This window comes from Dermacentor andersoni, chromosome 2 (genome assembly GCF_023375885.2).
Source record: "Dermacentor andersoni chromosome 2, qqDerAnde1_hic_scaffold, whole genome shotgun sequence".
NCBI classification, from domain to species: Eukaryota; Metazoa; Arthropoda; class Arachnida; order Ixodida; family Ixodidae; genus Dermacentor; species Dermacentor andersoni.
In genome coordinates, this window is record NC_092815.1 from 46,327,618 (window position 1) to 46,345,672 (window position 18,055).

The following is an 18,055-nucleotide window of genomic DNA, read 5'->3' on the forward strand; positions in this document are numbered from 1 at the left end:
CTGCAGAATCCATCAATGTTGTCTATCATGTCCTTATGAATTAGAAATCCTACCCCATATTCTCTCTAATCTGGAATACCTCTGTAACAGAGGATGTGGCCATTAATCAGCAGTGTATGAGCCTCACCAGTCCTTCTAACCTCATGAAGGCCAATATATCCCAGACAACGCCTGATAACTCCTGAAAGAGTACTGCTAAATTAGCCTTATTTGATAGGGTTTGTGTGTTAAGCGTTGCCAGGTTCACTTCCCAGTTGAGGCCTGTTTGGATCCAGAGATTCTTGGCAACTCTGCCGCGTCACAGGTTTGACCACCACCTTGGCACAGTGCTCCGCAGCCGCACCATACATCACATGTCACTAAGCCAGAGTGAAACTATCAAAGCAGTTTCCTTTGTCGCAATTGCTTAGCCTTTAGTTCAGGTTTGTCAATTATGCATGCACTAACTTGTAAGCTGAACTCTGCCTAACATCAAACTCGATTTGAACTGCTGGAAAGAGCTGACAATATGCATTTCAACTTGGGAAGCACGTTTAGACTCACTTCGAGTGCAAACAAATAGAAGGTGTTCCAGCTTAAGTTGGCGATTAAAAGAAAAGAAAAACACTGACGACTGAACACTGCAGAACTAATAATTGCACCCAGAACCTAGCACTTTTCTTTCTTTTTCTTTTAACAGCTCGGCTAACATTAGCATAACACCCAGTACATTAAAAGCACAGGTGCTGTAACAATTGCACTGTCTTTGTGATGTTTTCTCTCAGTGGTTGATTTCGCGAAGGTTTGCAGACCGTTCCTTCCGTCCCTTTTCAGTTGGAACGACAATAATGCACACAACTCTCTTATAGAATGACAGAAGTTTTGTGGCCAGAAGTTAAAGGACTATGGTAGAACTGGATGCAGTGGGGAAGCGAACCAGCCTGAATGAATATGCACCGTGCCGCAGTCTGCACACTTGTGCTGCAAATCCCGTGTCAACGTGCTTGGCCGCGTGTAAGTTGCAATGCCATTTAAACAGCAGATTGTCCTACATCAGCAACATGTCAACCAGAAAGATACACTTAGATTCAAAAGTGGCTCTCTGCTTGCAGAACAGCCATGTCCCTTCCCAATGATGTGCCCCTACGGTCACGAATTTAGCCCGTTCAGCACGGACTGTGGGCCAATGACTAGCCCAGTGGTTGCCTTTCGGTGAAGTGCAGATATAGCATGCAGTGGTTTTGTTAAATCCAAATTATGTAAAAATCTGTCTAAGTGGGGGTTCGTGTCAGGTTCATTTTAGCTGCTTGCAGAACCCTAAAATGACATTTGTGGAAAGTCTATAAGACAAGGCTGGTGGTGCAGACATCTCCAGTTCAGCAATCCATGCCTGGAGTAACTCAGTGTAAAGATAGTGCGCCACTCACACTTTATTAGGGAATGTGCATATCCAACGAGGAGGCCTCTCGCATTATTGAAGCAGCGTGGCAATTCCCTTTCCAATATGTAATGGCGACGGGCTGAATGCTTCAGTGCACGGCAGCTCTCATCTATCAATACGGTTAACCACATTACATCACTGCGTTGCAGCGAAATTTACTTTTTGCCATTATGGAGTGTGAATAAGATGCTTACGCAAGAGCTATTCATATTTTGAGAATTGAGAAACACCTTGCTCATCTTTGCTCCATGGCATGTACTGCTCTTACGATTTATTGCCTTGTTTGACAGCCATAAAAATTCTGTTTTGTCAGCATGAATACTTCCAATGTTGCAAGAAATTACATTAAGAGAAGTGCACTTGCAGGGGTGCAGAGCAGAACAGCGTTTGATATACAGGTAGCAAAGTGCTATACATTGCATGAGATTTCTAAGTAAATGTTAGAACTGTTCGATATATCTGGGATCGGCTGTAGTACCATGTGTAGTCCTCCCCATTTTCTAAAACAAGAACCCAACTGCACTTGTTCAGTGAGGGAATGCATTAGGGAAATGCCTTTAACCCTTCTATTCTACACTGCAGTCACGTACCTTCTCATTCTCTTCACCCGTGCAGACCGACACCTCCTCAGGCAGTGGAATTAGAGGTGTGAAGTTCCCTTCGACTTCGACTTCCTCCACATAGTCGTCCGATCCAGTGCTAGCTCGTTGCAGGCGGCGTGGTGCTGCAGGAGACGGAGTCTGTGCCTGCACAATCCTAGCCTGTTGCAACTCATTTGATACCAGTTTGAGTCTTATGCTCTCACATGATATATGCTCATTGTAACTTCAAAAGGTATTTTGATTTCGGCTAATGCCTGAATCACAATTGTAGTTCATAGCAAAACACTACATGCTTACATTAATGACATGAAAGCACTGTTTCAACACGGGGAAATAGTGCAGCTCATTGGAGTTTGAAGCTGAAATGAAGCCAAAAAATGCAACTATATGCCATACACAGAAATGTCGCTCTGTAAATGCCACTTATACATTTCAGATTCCGAAAATGTGTCCGATTGGTTACATAAGAAAAATGGGGTAGTACATTCTGTTGTACTCTTGTGTCAAGCCCATCATAAGATTACCATTCCTCAATATCATCCTTACTTTTCTACAGGACAAAGGTATCAGCAGCAATCACAAACAGACAGAAGAACAGCAATTAATTGCCTTTTCATTATGCATGAGGTGGTAGCAATATCCGAAAGAACTATCATATAATCCAAGGTACATTTTCGCAAATTCGATGCGCATAATCTCCGTTTCGTATTATATTGGTGTCCTAAAACTTTCCACATTGTTCCGTGAAGCTATTTATCGTTTTTCATTTTTGAAATGTGCTGGGAAGAAATAGGCACCTATTGCTACTGCCAATCAGGTGATGGCAATAGGTGCTCAAGCCACTGTTGACTGCCTATGCCGACAGTCAAAACGATTGGGCAGACCACCTGAGAGCTGGCGTTCGCGATATGAACTGCTGAGAATTGCCTGACTGGCTTCTCCCCTGCATTTCTAAATTTTGGAATAAATGAAGCTGGCAAATACAGTGACCAGTGTCATTCAATGCCAGCTCAGAAATGAGGAAGTGCTGGCAGACTGTTCTGCCTATGCATTAACCCTTCCGGACAAACTTTGTCACGCACTCAATAAAACAAGGCAGAGTAATGTTGGCCAGGGCACAGCAGTAGGCCCAGTATGACTGGAAGCATTGCCATCTTTCATCTTGTCCTGAAGTGTAACCATGCTATTAGTGATGTTTTCAGCCCAAGTGGCTTTGTCTGTACTCGGTAAAGAAAGTTTGGTCTCCCCTCATGTACTTGCTGAAGGATCCGCTTTCCAAGGAACTCTGCCATGCCCATATCGCGGACCTGAAAACCTGTGTGTGCCAGGTTTTGAGAAACTCGAACCAGTGCCTGTTGGCATCACATGCAAGTAGTGAGGCACACTTGAGGCAGCAGACAGGAATCGTATCACGTGAAAGTACAACCTGAGGAAGCAGTCATCTTTGTGATTTCATGCCGGAAGGTGCACTCCTTTTTTGCAAACGAAAGTGCTAGCCTCAATGGGCTAGCTTTTTTATGGCCAGTGCTCAGAAAGAAGCGATCCCCAGCCCACTTTGCTGCTAGTGTTTCCAGCACAGTAGTTAGCAGTGCGCATGTTTTCTCTTTTTTTGTTTTTTTTTTTTTCACTCTGTACAAGTGTGTGAGTGTACAGGTGAACCACAACATAACAAAGTTGATAAAATTGTCAATTTGTCATTTAGCGATTCCACAGCATTCTGAGTCTTTCCTTGAAGACAATGAGCCTAAGTCCCCTGAATAAAACTAAAGGTAGCAACATTCCTCTTCACACAGCCTCTCTTTCTCCTGGTCTCCTTGTCACTCGCCCACGCAATTTGATCGTTCGCTCCGGAACACGCCAGCTTTGCCCATAGAGTTACACGAGGTGAGACATCAAAAATTGTTGTTGGATGTTTGCATATGGATTTTTACTGTACTTAAGGCTTGTTTATTGTCTGCTACGCTAGGAGCAATGATGGAACGCTATGAAACTGGAAGAAGTAGATGACTTTTGTGCTTTTTTGACACAGTAACTGCGCATTTGTTTTGTCGCTTCGGGATGCTGCCTGCTTCCAGTTGGAAGCCTTCTGAGGCTAGTTTCGTGGGCAAAATTCCTGTAGTGTCGAATTCTAGCACAAAAATCAGAGCTCTGTCTCGCCAATAATGTATACGTAACGTAGACCATGTTCATATACCTGCCAGAGCTTTATTTGAGGGTTATGTTGTTTACGACCAGCATACCTGAAGGCAAAAACACTATTGTGGCTTGCACAAATCAAGCTGCTTCGCAAGTTATTTCTATTACATTGACCAGATTCCATATTTGGCTTTCTCTTTAAAGACACTTGCCCGGCATGAAAGCGCTGTCATGAAGTCAAGGTTTTGCCGGTGTTTTGCCGGTCCATGTGAAAGGCAATGTGTTTGCATGTGTGCCGCTAGCGCTATGTAGCTGCTGATTTAACAACTCGGATGTGTTTGCGCTGCTCAAAGTGCGTACATGTGTACTTGCATGTACCCTATCAACTGCCGTCTGTCGAACTTGTGCAGTTTCATAACTTCATAATCTTAGTACCACGATGAGTGAACGTGAATACCGTGACGAGTGAACGTGAATTCACCTGAATAACGCGAGCGTCATGTAGAAGCGTGCACAATACACACAGAGCAGGTCAACTATTCTCGTTTCGTCCCGATGTTGGGATCCCTGTATGCAATGGAACTGGTCCTTGTCACGATCCACCCCGGGTCGTGAACGAGGGAGGGCTTCTGGCACCCTCCGATAGACGGACGCTCCGCAGAGTGGTGGTGCTGAATGATTACTGACCGGCGAGCTGCCGTGCTCGTCGATGTTTATTGTGCTGCAGTGACCAGTGTTGCCTGCCGAGCTATAGCAGTCCGCCGAGCTTGGCGGGCGAACCAAGATTATGTCCGAGGGGGCGTCACATACTTGCTACAGTCCTATACCTTTGTGACAAACTGGTGCCACTGGCTCTCAAGTGCAAACATCACAGTGGAACCTATACTTCAGTTGTAAACAAAGCGTATGCAAGTACGGCAGTTACACATAGAAATGATCTTGATCAATGAGCACCTTCCTGCTTTTCTCAACGCAGTTTCCAAGTCAATGTGAGCCAACAAACGCGAGACAGCGGAAAGGAGAAAGCCTACTCACATTAGTAAAATCATTTACACTTGGTAATGAGTAGCTTGTCCTTGCACCTAACAAAAGCATGGACTGACAAAGCTACGCAATCTCAGTAGTACAACAATAACACACGTTACGTATTTAGCACGATATACGACAGCACACAGCTTACGCACTTTATAGCTTCATTCGAAGCCGCTTAATTGGAATTTTCGGTTAATTAGAAGTGAAGTGCTGGTCCCGTCAGTTTTGCATGTAATCCTATGGAAGGAATCGCTCGATAATTCGAAGTCCTCATCCAGTAATATTGTTTAATTGGAAGTTAATTTTCAGCCGGGATCCTCGAGATGACAGTCATTCTTTGGTAGAATGTGCAATTTTTTCAAGTGCTGCAACAGCTCCTTGTTCCGCGTTGGTGTCTTCGCCACCGCAGCCGTCCGCAATGCCGCCCTTCTTGGAGCGGCGCGATTATTCATTGCTACGGCTGCCGTAGCCTCTGCGATCAGCTTCGGCGGCAAAGCGGCTGCCGCGCGTCGCCGGAGCTGATCGCAGAGGCCACGCGGATGCCATAGGTGCACGCAGCGCTGCATACGGCAGTGGCGAGATTGTGCGAGATTAGGATTGCAGCATGCTACGCGCGCAGCGTATGTCGAGGCGTGTGGTGGCATGTGTTGGTTGAGGGCCTTTGTGCGTGTGGCTCGTTGGCTAAGTTGTTCCGCGGGCGATCCTACGCTTCGGAATTGACTGTACATAGTCGCGCAGTTGATAGCCATGGCAAACCGTGGCTCTTATCACACGCTCGACCTGGCAACGAAAGTCGAGGTTTTGAAGGAAGTTGAGAAGGGAGGTGCCGCTAAACAAGACATAGCGCGGAAGTACGGGATCAAGTCGAACACGCTCTCAAATTACATCAAGAACAAGCACACAATAATGGATGCATTTGAGAACGACAAGTTCAAGACGTCTCGGAAGCGAATGCGCACCGGCGCTTACCCAGAGTTGGAGAAGGCTCCGCTGGTTTGGATTAGGGAGGCCCGGAGCAACAAACTTCCTCTCAGTGGAGACATTGTTACGATGAAAGCCCAAACGCTTGCAACAATGTTGGGGATCGATGACTTCGTTTCGTCAGATGGATGGCTGACGCACTTTAAAGATCGCCATGACCTGGTCTTTAAGAGCGTGTGTGGTGAAAAAGCGTCCATTAACCAGGAAACATGTGCCACGTGGAAGGACGGAAAGCTGCGTGAATATCTCGGCGAATACAGAATGGAAGACATCTTCAATGCAGAGGACACTGCACTCTTCTATCGCCTTCTACCAGAGAATACCCTGACATTCAAGGACGACGACTGTGCTGGGGGCAAATGCAGCAAGGAGAGGGTGCCGGTGCTGATCGCGGCAAACATGACTGGCATGGAACGATGTCGCTTACTTGTGATCGGGAAAGCCGCCAAGCCGAGGTGTTTTAAAGGCATAAAGACGCTGCCTGCGGACTATGAGTCGAACAAGAAAGCGTGGATGACGGCCGAAATCTTCAAGAGCTGGATAACGAAATTGGACCTCAAGTTTGCTTCTTCGAACCGCAAGGTCTTGTTCCTTGTGGATCACTGCAGTGCTCACGTGAATGTGCCAGCCTTAAATGCAATACGCCTCGCATTTGTGCCTGCAAACACAACAGCTGTTTTGCAGCCAATGGACCAAGGCATCATCAAGAATGTTAAGGTCCTGTACAGGCGGCACCTCCTCGAGCGCATGGTTTTGTGCATGAATAATTCCGCAAAATACGAGGTGAGCCTGCTCAGTGCCATTCACATGTTAGTGCGAGCATGGGATCGTGTGAAGCAAGAAACAATCGCAAACTGCTTCAGGGCTTGCGGTTTTGTGACAGCTTCTTCGGAGGATGCCTCTGCAATTTCATCAGAGGCAGTGTCAACAAGCGAGCTTGACAGCACTGATTTTGGTGATGCTCTCAGGGACGTCAACTTTGAAGATTACATCGCCGTAGACAAGGCAGTCGAAACGTGCGGTGCACTAACGGATAAAGAGATTGTGGAGATTATTCGGCCCCAGGAAAGCGACTATGACGTTGAAGACGAGCCGCCACCTAAGGCTGCCGATGCAGCTGCGGGCCTTGCTCTCGCGAAGCGCTTCCTTGCCGCTGAAGGTAACGCGGAAGAAGCGTTCCGCCACATTTACAGCCTGCAGAACTTGCTTTCAGCAGCGCGATTCGGCAAGAAGAAACAGAACAAGATGACCGACTATCTTTCTTAGGGAAAATACTCGATTTCGCTACCAATAAAGTGCTGGTTTTGTGCTTTGTGCTTAATTGGAAGTTCGTTTATTTCGAAGTTTTTTGCAGTCCCCATGAACTTCGTATTAACGGGAGTCGACTGTAGTGCAATGAGGAAAAAAAGATCAGAACGAGCACCGAGAATAGCACCCCTGCATAAGCTTCCCCATGCCTGAGCTCCGTACCCTGTCAACACAGAAGAAAGCTGCGTTCATACACGTTTGCACATTTTGTACTCTTGAAATCAATCCTTGACATTAAAAAAAAAAAAAAAAGCGGAGTTTTTCAATGACGCGGGTAGCCACAAAACTTAGCCAAAACATGCGCAATCCCTTGTGAATGCCTCCCCACAGCGACTCAATGGCCAACTGTCATGGTGGCGAGTGCGCCGAGACGCAGAAAACAGGAAAAAATAGAGAAAATGGTGTAAAATATGCCACGTGATGGTGCTACACCAATTCACTGTGAATCGTGTTGCTCCACACAATTTAAAACCTCCACTGAACGCTGGTCGCTAGGATTACGACGAAGAACACATGCGATAAACCTAGGCCTCTATGTGCTACCTTGTCGGCGATCTGCTGCTGGGAAACTGGAAGGAGAGAAATGCTTCCCCAATGTGACGATGCCACGAAGAGAGGGAGAAAGTGATTGTGGAGAAGAAAAGGCGCTATTTCAGCACAGCGAGCATTGCGGGCGGCTGCTGGTGGGGGAGAGAGAAACGAAAGATGAGATGAGACAGGGAAGGAAGCTGCACCGGAGCGAACCAGTTGAGAGGTGTCAAGCGCTCCGCATGCAGAGAGACGGAGCGAGGAAAGAAACCCGCGGCAATTTTCTTTCGTCTGCCGTTTCATGCCGCACTTTGCTAGCATTGTTGTATAACGCGGGTCAGGTGTAAAACTGCGTCATATAACCGGGGTTTTTAATGCATTGCTTTTATGGAAACTTCACCGGGACTGCGCTAATCAGTCATAAAACCCGGGTCGTCGCAAAACCGGAAGTCATATAACCGGGGTTCCACTGTACTTGCAAGCGTCTGCAAAGATTAAACTACGTGCTTTATGATAGACAGTGTGCAACTACCAATCATGTAAACTACTACAGTTGTCATTTTATCACACGGCGGCCTCACTGGCTTGCAGACTATGGTTAGAATATCCAGAAAATCCCCATGATATTTGCACTTTCAATCGCTGCTAAAACATGCTATTGTGTTTACTGCGTTTCCTCAGTGCCCACTTAAGATGTTTCCCATCAGCGGGTCCTGCAGCACGCTTTTACGCGAAAGGGACCACTACTGAGTGAACACGGTCTCATTTATGAAGATTACTAAAATTTATTGCTGTGTACATGAGGGCCACTTGATTTACGTATCACAAAACATGTGTAAAAAAAGTATACAAGTGCACACGAGGAGAAAAATGCGTGATTTGACTGTGTACAGCGCGCCACTAGTTTCATTTATGAATTCACTTATTTTAGTGAATTCATAAATGAAACTAGTGGCGCGCTGAAACAGCAGTTTCATGTTTTCGAGGCTGTTGTGCTACTGACCGACACAGAAATACTGCACGTGGCTTACGGAATTGATGAGGCCATGCTTACTGAAAAGTAAACCCAAACACTGATAGCACACACTATAAAGCCAAATGGCAAGAGCGTGACCAGCGATGTCAGAATCTGTCCGCTAAAGGGAGCAATCAGCGCTCGTGTTGCGGATGGAAGCTCGACTATTTCACTGGGACCCAATGTTTGTGCAATGTTGGGTGTTGCCAGAGGCACATAAACCTGTCTTCATAACTTAAGGCAATGGTGTGTTTCTTGTAACGCAGCACTCAGCCCTTCTAGGAGGCTGAGTGTGCAAGTCAGATTACACGAGGCACATGCTGAAGCAGCCTTGCGGTGGTTGGTACTCTTTTAAGTTACCAGACACTACAACGTTGAACATTAGGCAAACAAGTTTCCATTTTGTGAAGGTAAAGTTCGCTGCTTTTGTCATTTTCTTACTGCCAGAATTGGAAACATGCTACATATTTCTTGCTAAATAAGGTGCACACTGAACCAATAAATAGTGGAAGCGCATTGCGTCAAGGCCGAAGTAAAGGAAGTTGAACCAATTTACTCGAAGAATGTTACATGCATGTTACATTCAGGTAAATACGACAACCGAAAAGTTAAATTAGCCAGATTTGAATTAACAGAAGTCTACTGTATTAAGATCCATGGGCTCATTCAAATTTCGCGCTCCTGCACCATGTGCAGGAAAAACAAAACAAATGTTTCCCACCGTCATCACTGGGCTTGCTTCAGCTGTCCTGGTACCAATGGTGGTCATCGGTTCCTGCTTTTCAGGAGCCACAGAAGCAAGCGATGGCACTGCGCCTGTGAGTAGTCCATGCAGCTGAGGTGCAGCAGTGGCAGACCTGGGGGCAGTGGGAGCCACTGCAGCCGAAGTGGGGAAGCAGGGAGGAAACCCCTGGGGGGCAGCTGCCAAAGTGGGTGAAGGGCCTGCGGCAGCTGCTGGCAGGGGGATCTGGAAAGCGTGCGGGGCATTGGGAGGCTTGGGTGTCATAGTTGCAGCCGCAGGAGTGATGGTAGTGACCGCTGCTGGTGGCATCACAGGAGCAGGCACAGAAGCTGGTGGTGGTGGCATCTTGGAAAGACGACTGAAGGCAGACACCCGACCAACATCACCACTGGCCACATGGGAGGGTGTACAGTTGCCAATAGAAGTCGGTGGAGGGGGCTGGCTGATGTCAAATGAGAACTGAGGCAAGGGCTGGAAAAGGCAAGGAGGGTAACAAAAAGACTTGTCAGGCAAGTGAGGTTGGATGTGATCAAATTGACACACTGCCCTATGCATTACATGGGCTGCCTAACTCCAGAGCCCGGATAACATAGCCCAACAATAATCCTCACCACTGCTGTCGCAAAGCAAATGCGCCAGCAGATGAGAAAGGCCTCCACTACTGTTATACAAGTTGGCATGAAACGCTCCGACAGGAAACTTCTACCCAAGATGTTGCTGAATACGTAATAGAGTGAAACCCAGTTACTTCGAAGGTGCTAGAACTAGAAAATATTTCAGGTTAAGTGGAGTTTCGAGACATGCGATAAACAAAAATAAACGATTTATTTGTCCCAATCAGTTAAGAGTATACACTCCAGACAACCAGAAACAAAAGAAATGTAGATTTCTCGCACTGTGCAAATCAATGTAATGTGAAGGATTTCGCAGCTCCAGCCAATGAGTGATCTTTTCAGACATGCCTAATGATTTGGATGCCTTCACAGCACTGCCATGTACAACCACGGTCAAAAATATACGGCCCACGGCTACGGGTCTACACCGGCATGCTGCTATCTCCATCAGGCGCCCGCTTTGAGGGTGCACCGAGTGACGCCAATCTTCGGCCTCACTCTCATGCGGCCAAGTCTCGCGCTTGATAAATTTCAAGCGAGACTTTCAGCTGTTTCGCAGCTGACAGTCAGTTGGAAAGAGGGTTCATCAGTGCGCGCTTGCCTTTCTCCCCACACCAGCTCGCATCTCTTGCATACATGCAATGGCTCTGGCAGGCACGCGTTCGGCCGTTAGGCTAAGTGCATGGAACATATGCCTGGCAGTGTCCAATTTAGTTTCACGCTTCATTTTTATGTGCATCTCGCACTTCCGTGCCTGGCATTTGCACGGATGGCGCACATGCATGCAGGCTCTCACCAAAAGACGCCATTGGCAAGGCATTGGTGCATAGGAGTAGCACGCAAACAGCCACCACTTTGTTGGTGCCAACGCCTGTCTTGACTAATGCTCCATTCTTGTTCAAGGCTAAAGCATTACTAGGCTCACATTGCAGAAACCGTCCAAACCTGCCAGCCATGCACGGAAGCCATCTGCTGCCGCCGTGCCAAGAACCACGGGAGCAGGGCAAACGAAGCAAAATGGAAGCGCCCTCCCCTGCACTGACCAACAGCTGCGAAACTGCCGAACGCTACACTCGAAATTTATCAAGCGCATGACTTGGCCGAACGAGACTGAGGGCAAAGGTTGGCATCACTCAGTGCACCCTCAAAGCAGGCGCCCGACAGAGATAGCAGCGCTGCGGTGTGACCCTACAGCCGCTCCTGTGTCCGGAGCCACGGGCCCCGTACTTTGGACTGCGATTGTGCCTCATGTAGCCCTAGTATAATGGCATTTGAAAATTTGGATGCTGAAACCGTGGCGGCTATGTGACCAGGAGAGCAAGCATGAGGGAGCCTACTCCTGGACTGCACACGGTATGCACATGTCTTTCCTGTCATCGGCTGGCTCCTTTGTTTAGGCATTACAGTCGGAACTCGCGATAACGAAATACCGCAACAACGAAATTCCCGCGACATCGAAACATTCTCGTATCCCCAGCGAACGCCCATAGGATTCAATGCATTTCGTACCTCTCGGCAATGAAATGTAGCTGTACTGCAATCCCGCATCAACGAAATTTGCCGGAACGTAACTCCGCATATTGCGTAAGGCTAGCAGGCTCCAAAATGTGCTCAAATGCGATTGTTTTGCATTAAAATTGCGTAAAATACCACCACATTACACTTGTGTGGGCGGCGCCATTTTTGTTCACAAGAACAACCAAGCGACGGAAGCGATCAGTGCGCTGGAAACACGTCATGGCTGCCATCTTGTTTGTTGATCGCCCATTTGAAGCGGCACCATGAGCGGCACATACATTGCTACCGACATGTGATGACGGTGTTTGCACGCCTACCAGGCGAGATCGTTGTTCGAAACGTGCGTTCATTTTGCGTTCCCCGCGGTTGACGACTCGGCGAGGCCTAGGCCAATCGCGTGAGGCAAGACTGAACGCAAACTGGACGCGCGTTTCAAACAGCAATCCCCGATCGCGGCAGTGCTCTGCGTAATGTGCACCTCGGTGTGAAAAATGCAGCAAAAACAAAGAAATCCACGTCCCACCTACGTGGAATTATGGTGCTTGAGATGGCAGCCGCGGCATATGGAGTGTCACGCATGGGGCCATGATTGATCGATCATCCGGGAATACGCATCCCTTGCTTCAAGAACGCTGGTTTTGGTGCCACCCGACAGGCGTCGTGTGCGGATTCTACGCCGGATGTAGATTTGCGCGAAAGGGCCGTTATCTCGATCGTTTGTTTGCCTTCACTTACGCGAGATACGATCACTTTTGCGATCAGCACCGGCCGCGGCGGCGCCTACGGCCAACAGCGTGCGCTGGAGAAATGCTGCTGCATGCGCTGTTGCTCTGTGTCCGGTGCCGAGTTACACAAAATCTCGGCAAGTGATCGCATCTCCGAAAGCACTTGACCGAGAATTCGGTGCTACGGCAGTACTGCCACTGCTGGTCGAAGCATGCGGCACTCTTTGTACTGTCAACAATGCGGTTCTATATCCTCGAGCAAAGCTTGCAAAGTAGGCTAACGGAATTTGGGCAGTGAAGTTTTGTTCTGCGATGCATTACCTATCTGTGCTGTCTCTTTTCGCAACAACGAAATTCTCGCGACAGCGAATTTTTTCGCGTTTCCCGCCGATTTCATTATTGCGAGGTTCAACTGTAGCTTGAACTTGAGCTCGTCCTCGGTGTTTTGCACCTATGGCGAGCTCGTACCTTGTGCTGCTGCTTTTTCGAACATGAAGCCAAAGAGCAGTGCCTAGTGTTCATGCATGGTCGTACAACACCGAGCTGCACTTGGCAAATTACTCTAACTCTTACGAGTAGGCTCAATGGTCAGCGTGAGAGTAAGCAGCATAGCCGTGGAGAGCCGTCCTCCCACTGCAATGTGAGAGGCACCATTTTCTCTATTTTCGCACCTGGTGAGCGCCTCTTTCATTCTCACACTGCCTAGGGACTATGTGTCATGCATTGTTGGGTGTCGCCGAAAACAGGCCATTTTTCTTCACCTTGGAGCAATACTGTGTTTCTTGCAGCAGAGTGCTCGGTGCCTTTTTGCAGGCTAAGAGCATGTATGCAGCAGAGCGCGCTAGATTATGCAAGGCGAAGGCAGATGCAGCCCCAAGGCTCACTAAACTTGAACCAACAGGTATCGGTACTTCTCTAAGATATGAGATCCCCACAAACTAAGAGGCTCCTGCTTGTGACGCTAGAGAGAAAGTGGTCATACTGTGGCTGAATGGAAACAGTGCATTCATGCATGCTCTAGCTCCTGTGATGCGACGTGACACATGTGCCAGTCGTTTTAAAGAGCTGCAGTTGGTACCCACAATACATAAATCCCGTGACAATGAAATTCTCAGGACAAAATATTTTCATACCTTTGGCAAACACCCATAGGATTCAATACACTTCATATCTCGTGACAACAAAATGACGCTGAAATGCAATCCCACATTATTCAAATTTGCTGGAAATTTGCCGTACTGCAGTCACCACCACTACTGACAAACGCATGCACGGCGGCATCCTTTCTATGCGCACCCCTGTGAGCACTAAACGAGTGAGAAACAAGCGGTCGCCCTTTGAGCAATTAGTAACGAGACAGCCATCAGTTTTGCAAGCGCAAGAAGCCGAAACCGCGCGTGGAACAAAACCCAAACTGCCGCCCGCTCGCGCGTTAATGTGCGAGTGGTAGTATATACAGTCGCCGACTAATTTCCCGGACTCCAAAAATTCGGACACGCTCGATTATTCGGTCTGCTTCGCGGCACAGCCACTCTCCCCGGTCTCCCCATAGACCGTAATGTATAACAACTGCCGAAAGTTCGGACACCTTGCAACATCTCGTCTGATTTTTCGGACACTCCTAGAGCCAACTCGATCGAGAGCACCATGCACCGACTCTGACCAGTGCATGGTTCGACTTGCTGAACGCCATTTTTGTTTTGAACGGAGCTTCCTTGCAGCCCCACGAAGTGGCGCTACTGCAAATCCCCACTCATCACCATCGTTTCTGCCTGGTTCGATAGAGTGGTCCTACAGCAGTTCCGGTTTCAGCTTTGTAAGCCATGTCAAGACAATCGAGCAGCTGATTTGTTTCTTCGCGCACGACGCTGCGAGTAGGCCACATTTTTCGTTTGTGCGACTGGTGTCGGCATGGTGGTGTTTGCTTTGTGTGCTGTGTCGAGGTTCCAGTGATCCAACGCGGCATACGGAAACATCGCGTCAAGTGTCTAATGGCACCGACAGTGCCTGCGCAGACTGCGCGGGGGAATGCTAGCAAGCAGGTGCCGGGAGGCATAAGATTTGTCACCTTCCGATGTGCACCCTACTGACGCGGAAAATGTTCTGCCGAGACCTGCGCAGTGGTTGCATTACGATTCCGGACACCGTCTCATTTGAGTTTCACAGGTGCTGACACTGCTGTACTGACATGCGCAGAACTCGACGACGGCGAGATCCTTCGTCATGTTTCTGCTGCACCGCTGGACGATGACTCTGAGTTGGAAGGTGGCGCACCATGTGCTACGCTGCCGTCGCATGCAGAGCGTGTACAAGCAGTGACTGTGCTTTCAGCCGCCTATAGTGACCTTACGACCCTCTCCGAGATTCAGGCTTATTTGATTGCGTGCAAACGGAACAGCGTACAACAGCACATTCACGTTTTCTTCAAGCCTACTGCTGAGCCCGAATAACTGCGTGGAAATAAAGGATTTCGTTTTTTTTTTTTTTTTCTTGATGTGCTTTTTCGGACACCTGTTTATTCGGACATTTTCGCAGTCCCCGTGAGGTCCGAATAAATGGTCGGTGACTGTAGACGCGCGGGAGCAACCTAGCTCTAAAACAAACCATGCAACGAAAAACCAGAGAGGGAGGCGCGTGGAAAAAACTCCTTGTATTCCTAGAATGTTGGCAGCACATGACAGAAAAGAAAAACTTAGAAAATTGGTGCACTTTTTAAACATACAGACGGCGGCATAAATATACGGTAGCGACCATTTTGAACTTGTTCGCGGTGCCGTATATTTACCGTATTTACACGATTGTAAGTCGACTCCCCCACATCGCATGCAACAGAAAAAAAAAAAAAAAAAACAATTGCATACCCACAGGCGCATTCCATAAAGAAAATTTATTAGTAGCTGGCATGGTCACTGGACTACTACTACTCACTAGTGCTGCCATCTTTATTACAGCTGCGGTCCCGAAGCACGTCGCCGTTCAGCGAAATTGCGCATTTGCATACATACACAAGTCCACGCCAAAAGCACCCAACCACACAGAGCCGTCAGGGAGGCTCTTTGACATGTCCGGTTGGTGTAAATTCGCGATCTTCTGCCACCAGCGACTCATACTCACAGTGGAGCAGTTCCTTAAAAGGCAATGAGCCAGGCTTGTCTCATGACCATGTCGCACATCACTGGCAGGGACCGATCATGCATTTTGGCAACGTATGCCGCAAGCTTGGCCTTCAGCTTTGGAAAGCGTCCCGACTTCGGCCAGTGGAAAACTCTTCGCTTGCCGTCACAGGTGAAAATTTTGCTTCATTGCCGTCGCCACTCTTGCACCACCCTTTAAGAAACATTAAACTTGGGGCCTGCTGCGCAATTATTTGTTTCTTCAGCGTAAAGGATGGCAGCCTTCGTCAACGCCACTGTGAACGAGCGACGAATGTTTAGTGGACCCGAAGGACTCATGACGCCTGAGGAAGCATGGAAGTAGCACGTGGCCGGCAGTCAAATCGAACGCACGAAACTAAAGACGCTAAAGAGCTACAAGGAAAGAGAAACACACGAGCCGCAAGCAGTGTTTGCTCTGCCATGAACTATCGATACTCCCTACGCCGCCGTTCTGGGGGTGCCGCCGCAAATGGAACAGCGGCATTTCCATAACTATCGACACCCCCACAAGTGCTGTGTACGCTGTAAAACTCTCGAAAATGTTGAAAGACCTTTACAAAAAGTGAACAAACGTGCAGGATAACGGAAAGCTACAGGTGGGGCCACAGAGCAAACATAAAATTGGAACTACGTTGTAGCTCCCCTGATAACCCATCAGTCTCGCTTTTTTCTTTTTTTTTTTCGATGTCAGGTTTCGGTTTTTATTGTAAGTTGACCCTGCCACTTCAGAGTTTCAAATTTAAAAAAATAGAGCTCGACTTACGATCATGTAAGTACGGTACGTCATTGACCCTGAAAGGGTTAATTAGGACATCGTTTAGTGCATACCTGATCCCTGCTCTCGCCAACTATATATTAATTACTTTTACTGTACCTTAGGCATTTTTATGTCTCGTCCTTGAATGGCTAACTGAAGTCACGATTCGTAATAAGTATTACTTCTTGCATTAGTTTTACCATTCGCTTTATGTGAGCGACTAAACAGGTCGCCCTTACCTGTCCCTCAGCCAAGCAGAGACCAGGGGTTGGTACAGTGGCAGCCGCCGCAGCCACTTGTGGCGAGTAAAATGGCTGGGGAGGTGCCAAAGGTGGAGGCAAGGGCCGCCCCAGAGGTGGAGGCGGGGCCAGCGAATAGCCCAGGTGTGGTGGTGGAGGGTAGCCCGCATAGGCGGCACCACGGAATGGCGGTGGGTACCCCAATGGTGGTGGCTGTGGTGGAGGCACAGAGTGGGGTGGCCCTGCCGCTACCATCGGAGGAGCTCCTGCACTGGCTGCTGCAGCCTCCAAGTGCGAGTAATCTGTGTACGGGTCGTAGTCGCCTTCATAGGCAGTTGAGTACTCATCCACATACTCCGGCTCCTCCCGCTGCCGCTGTGCGCGTGATACAGTTGCAGCAGTTGCTGCCTTTGTGGCAATGTCATCAACCTTTTTCTGCATGAAGAAGAAACCAATGCCCTATTGATGCATGTACATAAAAATAATGTGACAATGTACAATCACACAAACAAAATATTTTACAGTGGAAGTTTTTCAGTCCACTGGGACCAATTAAAGTTGTAGAACACAAATTTCTACAAAAGATATGCTAGGGTGGAAATTCACATTTTTCCCATTTCCAGGCACTGAACAAGACAATAGAGAGAAGCAAAAATGACTTCTGTAACTTAGATCATCAAGGGTGACAGTGGCGGAAAAGCCACTTGACCTTTTAGCTCAGACCTTGGTGCAGGAAGAAAGCAGATTTGACACAGTTATATGCACTTTTGGAGCAGTACCAAATGTACATGTACAGAAGAACCTCATTCATATGTTTCCGAAAAGAAGAATGCAAGAAATGCCTGAATTTTTGGATGCCCAAATTTTCGGACATGCCTGATATTTCGGACGTCTTCGCAGCACCGCCACGAGCCCCATAGAATCCATGTATAAGGACATCTGAGGTTTTGGATGCTCGAACCCCCCGCCGTCCAATTTTCCGAACTTTTTGATGCGACGGAAGGTCCTTTGGCTCCTCGCGCAGCGCTCTTGCAAAGGAAATCGACTTGCAGCCGAAGCAGATCCCCACTTTGAACCACAACTAGCCGAATCTAGCCGTCACACCGATTTGGTCTGGCCATGCTGGCTATGTTCATCGCCGCACTTCCGCCTCCGTCAGAGTTTCCGGAGCGGCGCCATTTCGTTTGTTTGCGCAGGCCACGTTTTGGCTAGCGTGGTGTGTGGTTGTGCTGTTGTGTCAAGTGTGCTCTGCGATGCTAGGCCTAGGCGCTTCGACGCTCGTC

The 18,055-nt window shown here is 48.1% G+C and overlaps 2 protein-coding genes across 2 annotated transcripts in view; one reads left to right on the forward strand and one right to left on the reverse strand.

Annotated features, from left to right (window-relative positions):
- Positions 1-18,055, reverse strand: part of LOC126542348 (E3 SUMO-protein ligase RanBP2-like) — a 171,153-nt gene that overhangs the window by 69,420 nt on the left and 83,678 nt on the right. Inside the window, exons 21-23 of the mRNA XM_050189386.3 lie at positions 16,773-17,207; positions 9,744-10,235; positions 2,011-2,166 (exon numbers count right to left, since the gene is read on the reverse strand). Of these exons, the coding sequence (XP_050045343.1) occupies positions 2,011-2,166; positions 9,744-10,235; positions 16,773-17,207 (1,083 nt within the window). The remainder of the gene's footprint in view (positions 1-2,010; positions 2,167-9,743; positions 10,236-16,772; positions 17,208-18,055) is intronic.
- Positions 5,938-7,481, forward strand: LOC140216055 (tigger transposable element-derived protein 4-like). The gene has a single exon (XM_072286324.1). It carries the CDS (start codon positions 5,938-5,940, stop codon positions 7,435-7,437), a length of 1,500 nt encoding a protein of 499 aa, XP_072142425.1. The 3' UTR covers positions 7,438-7,481.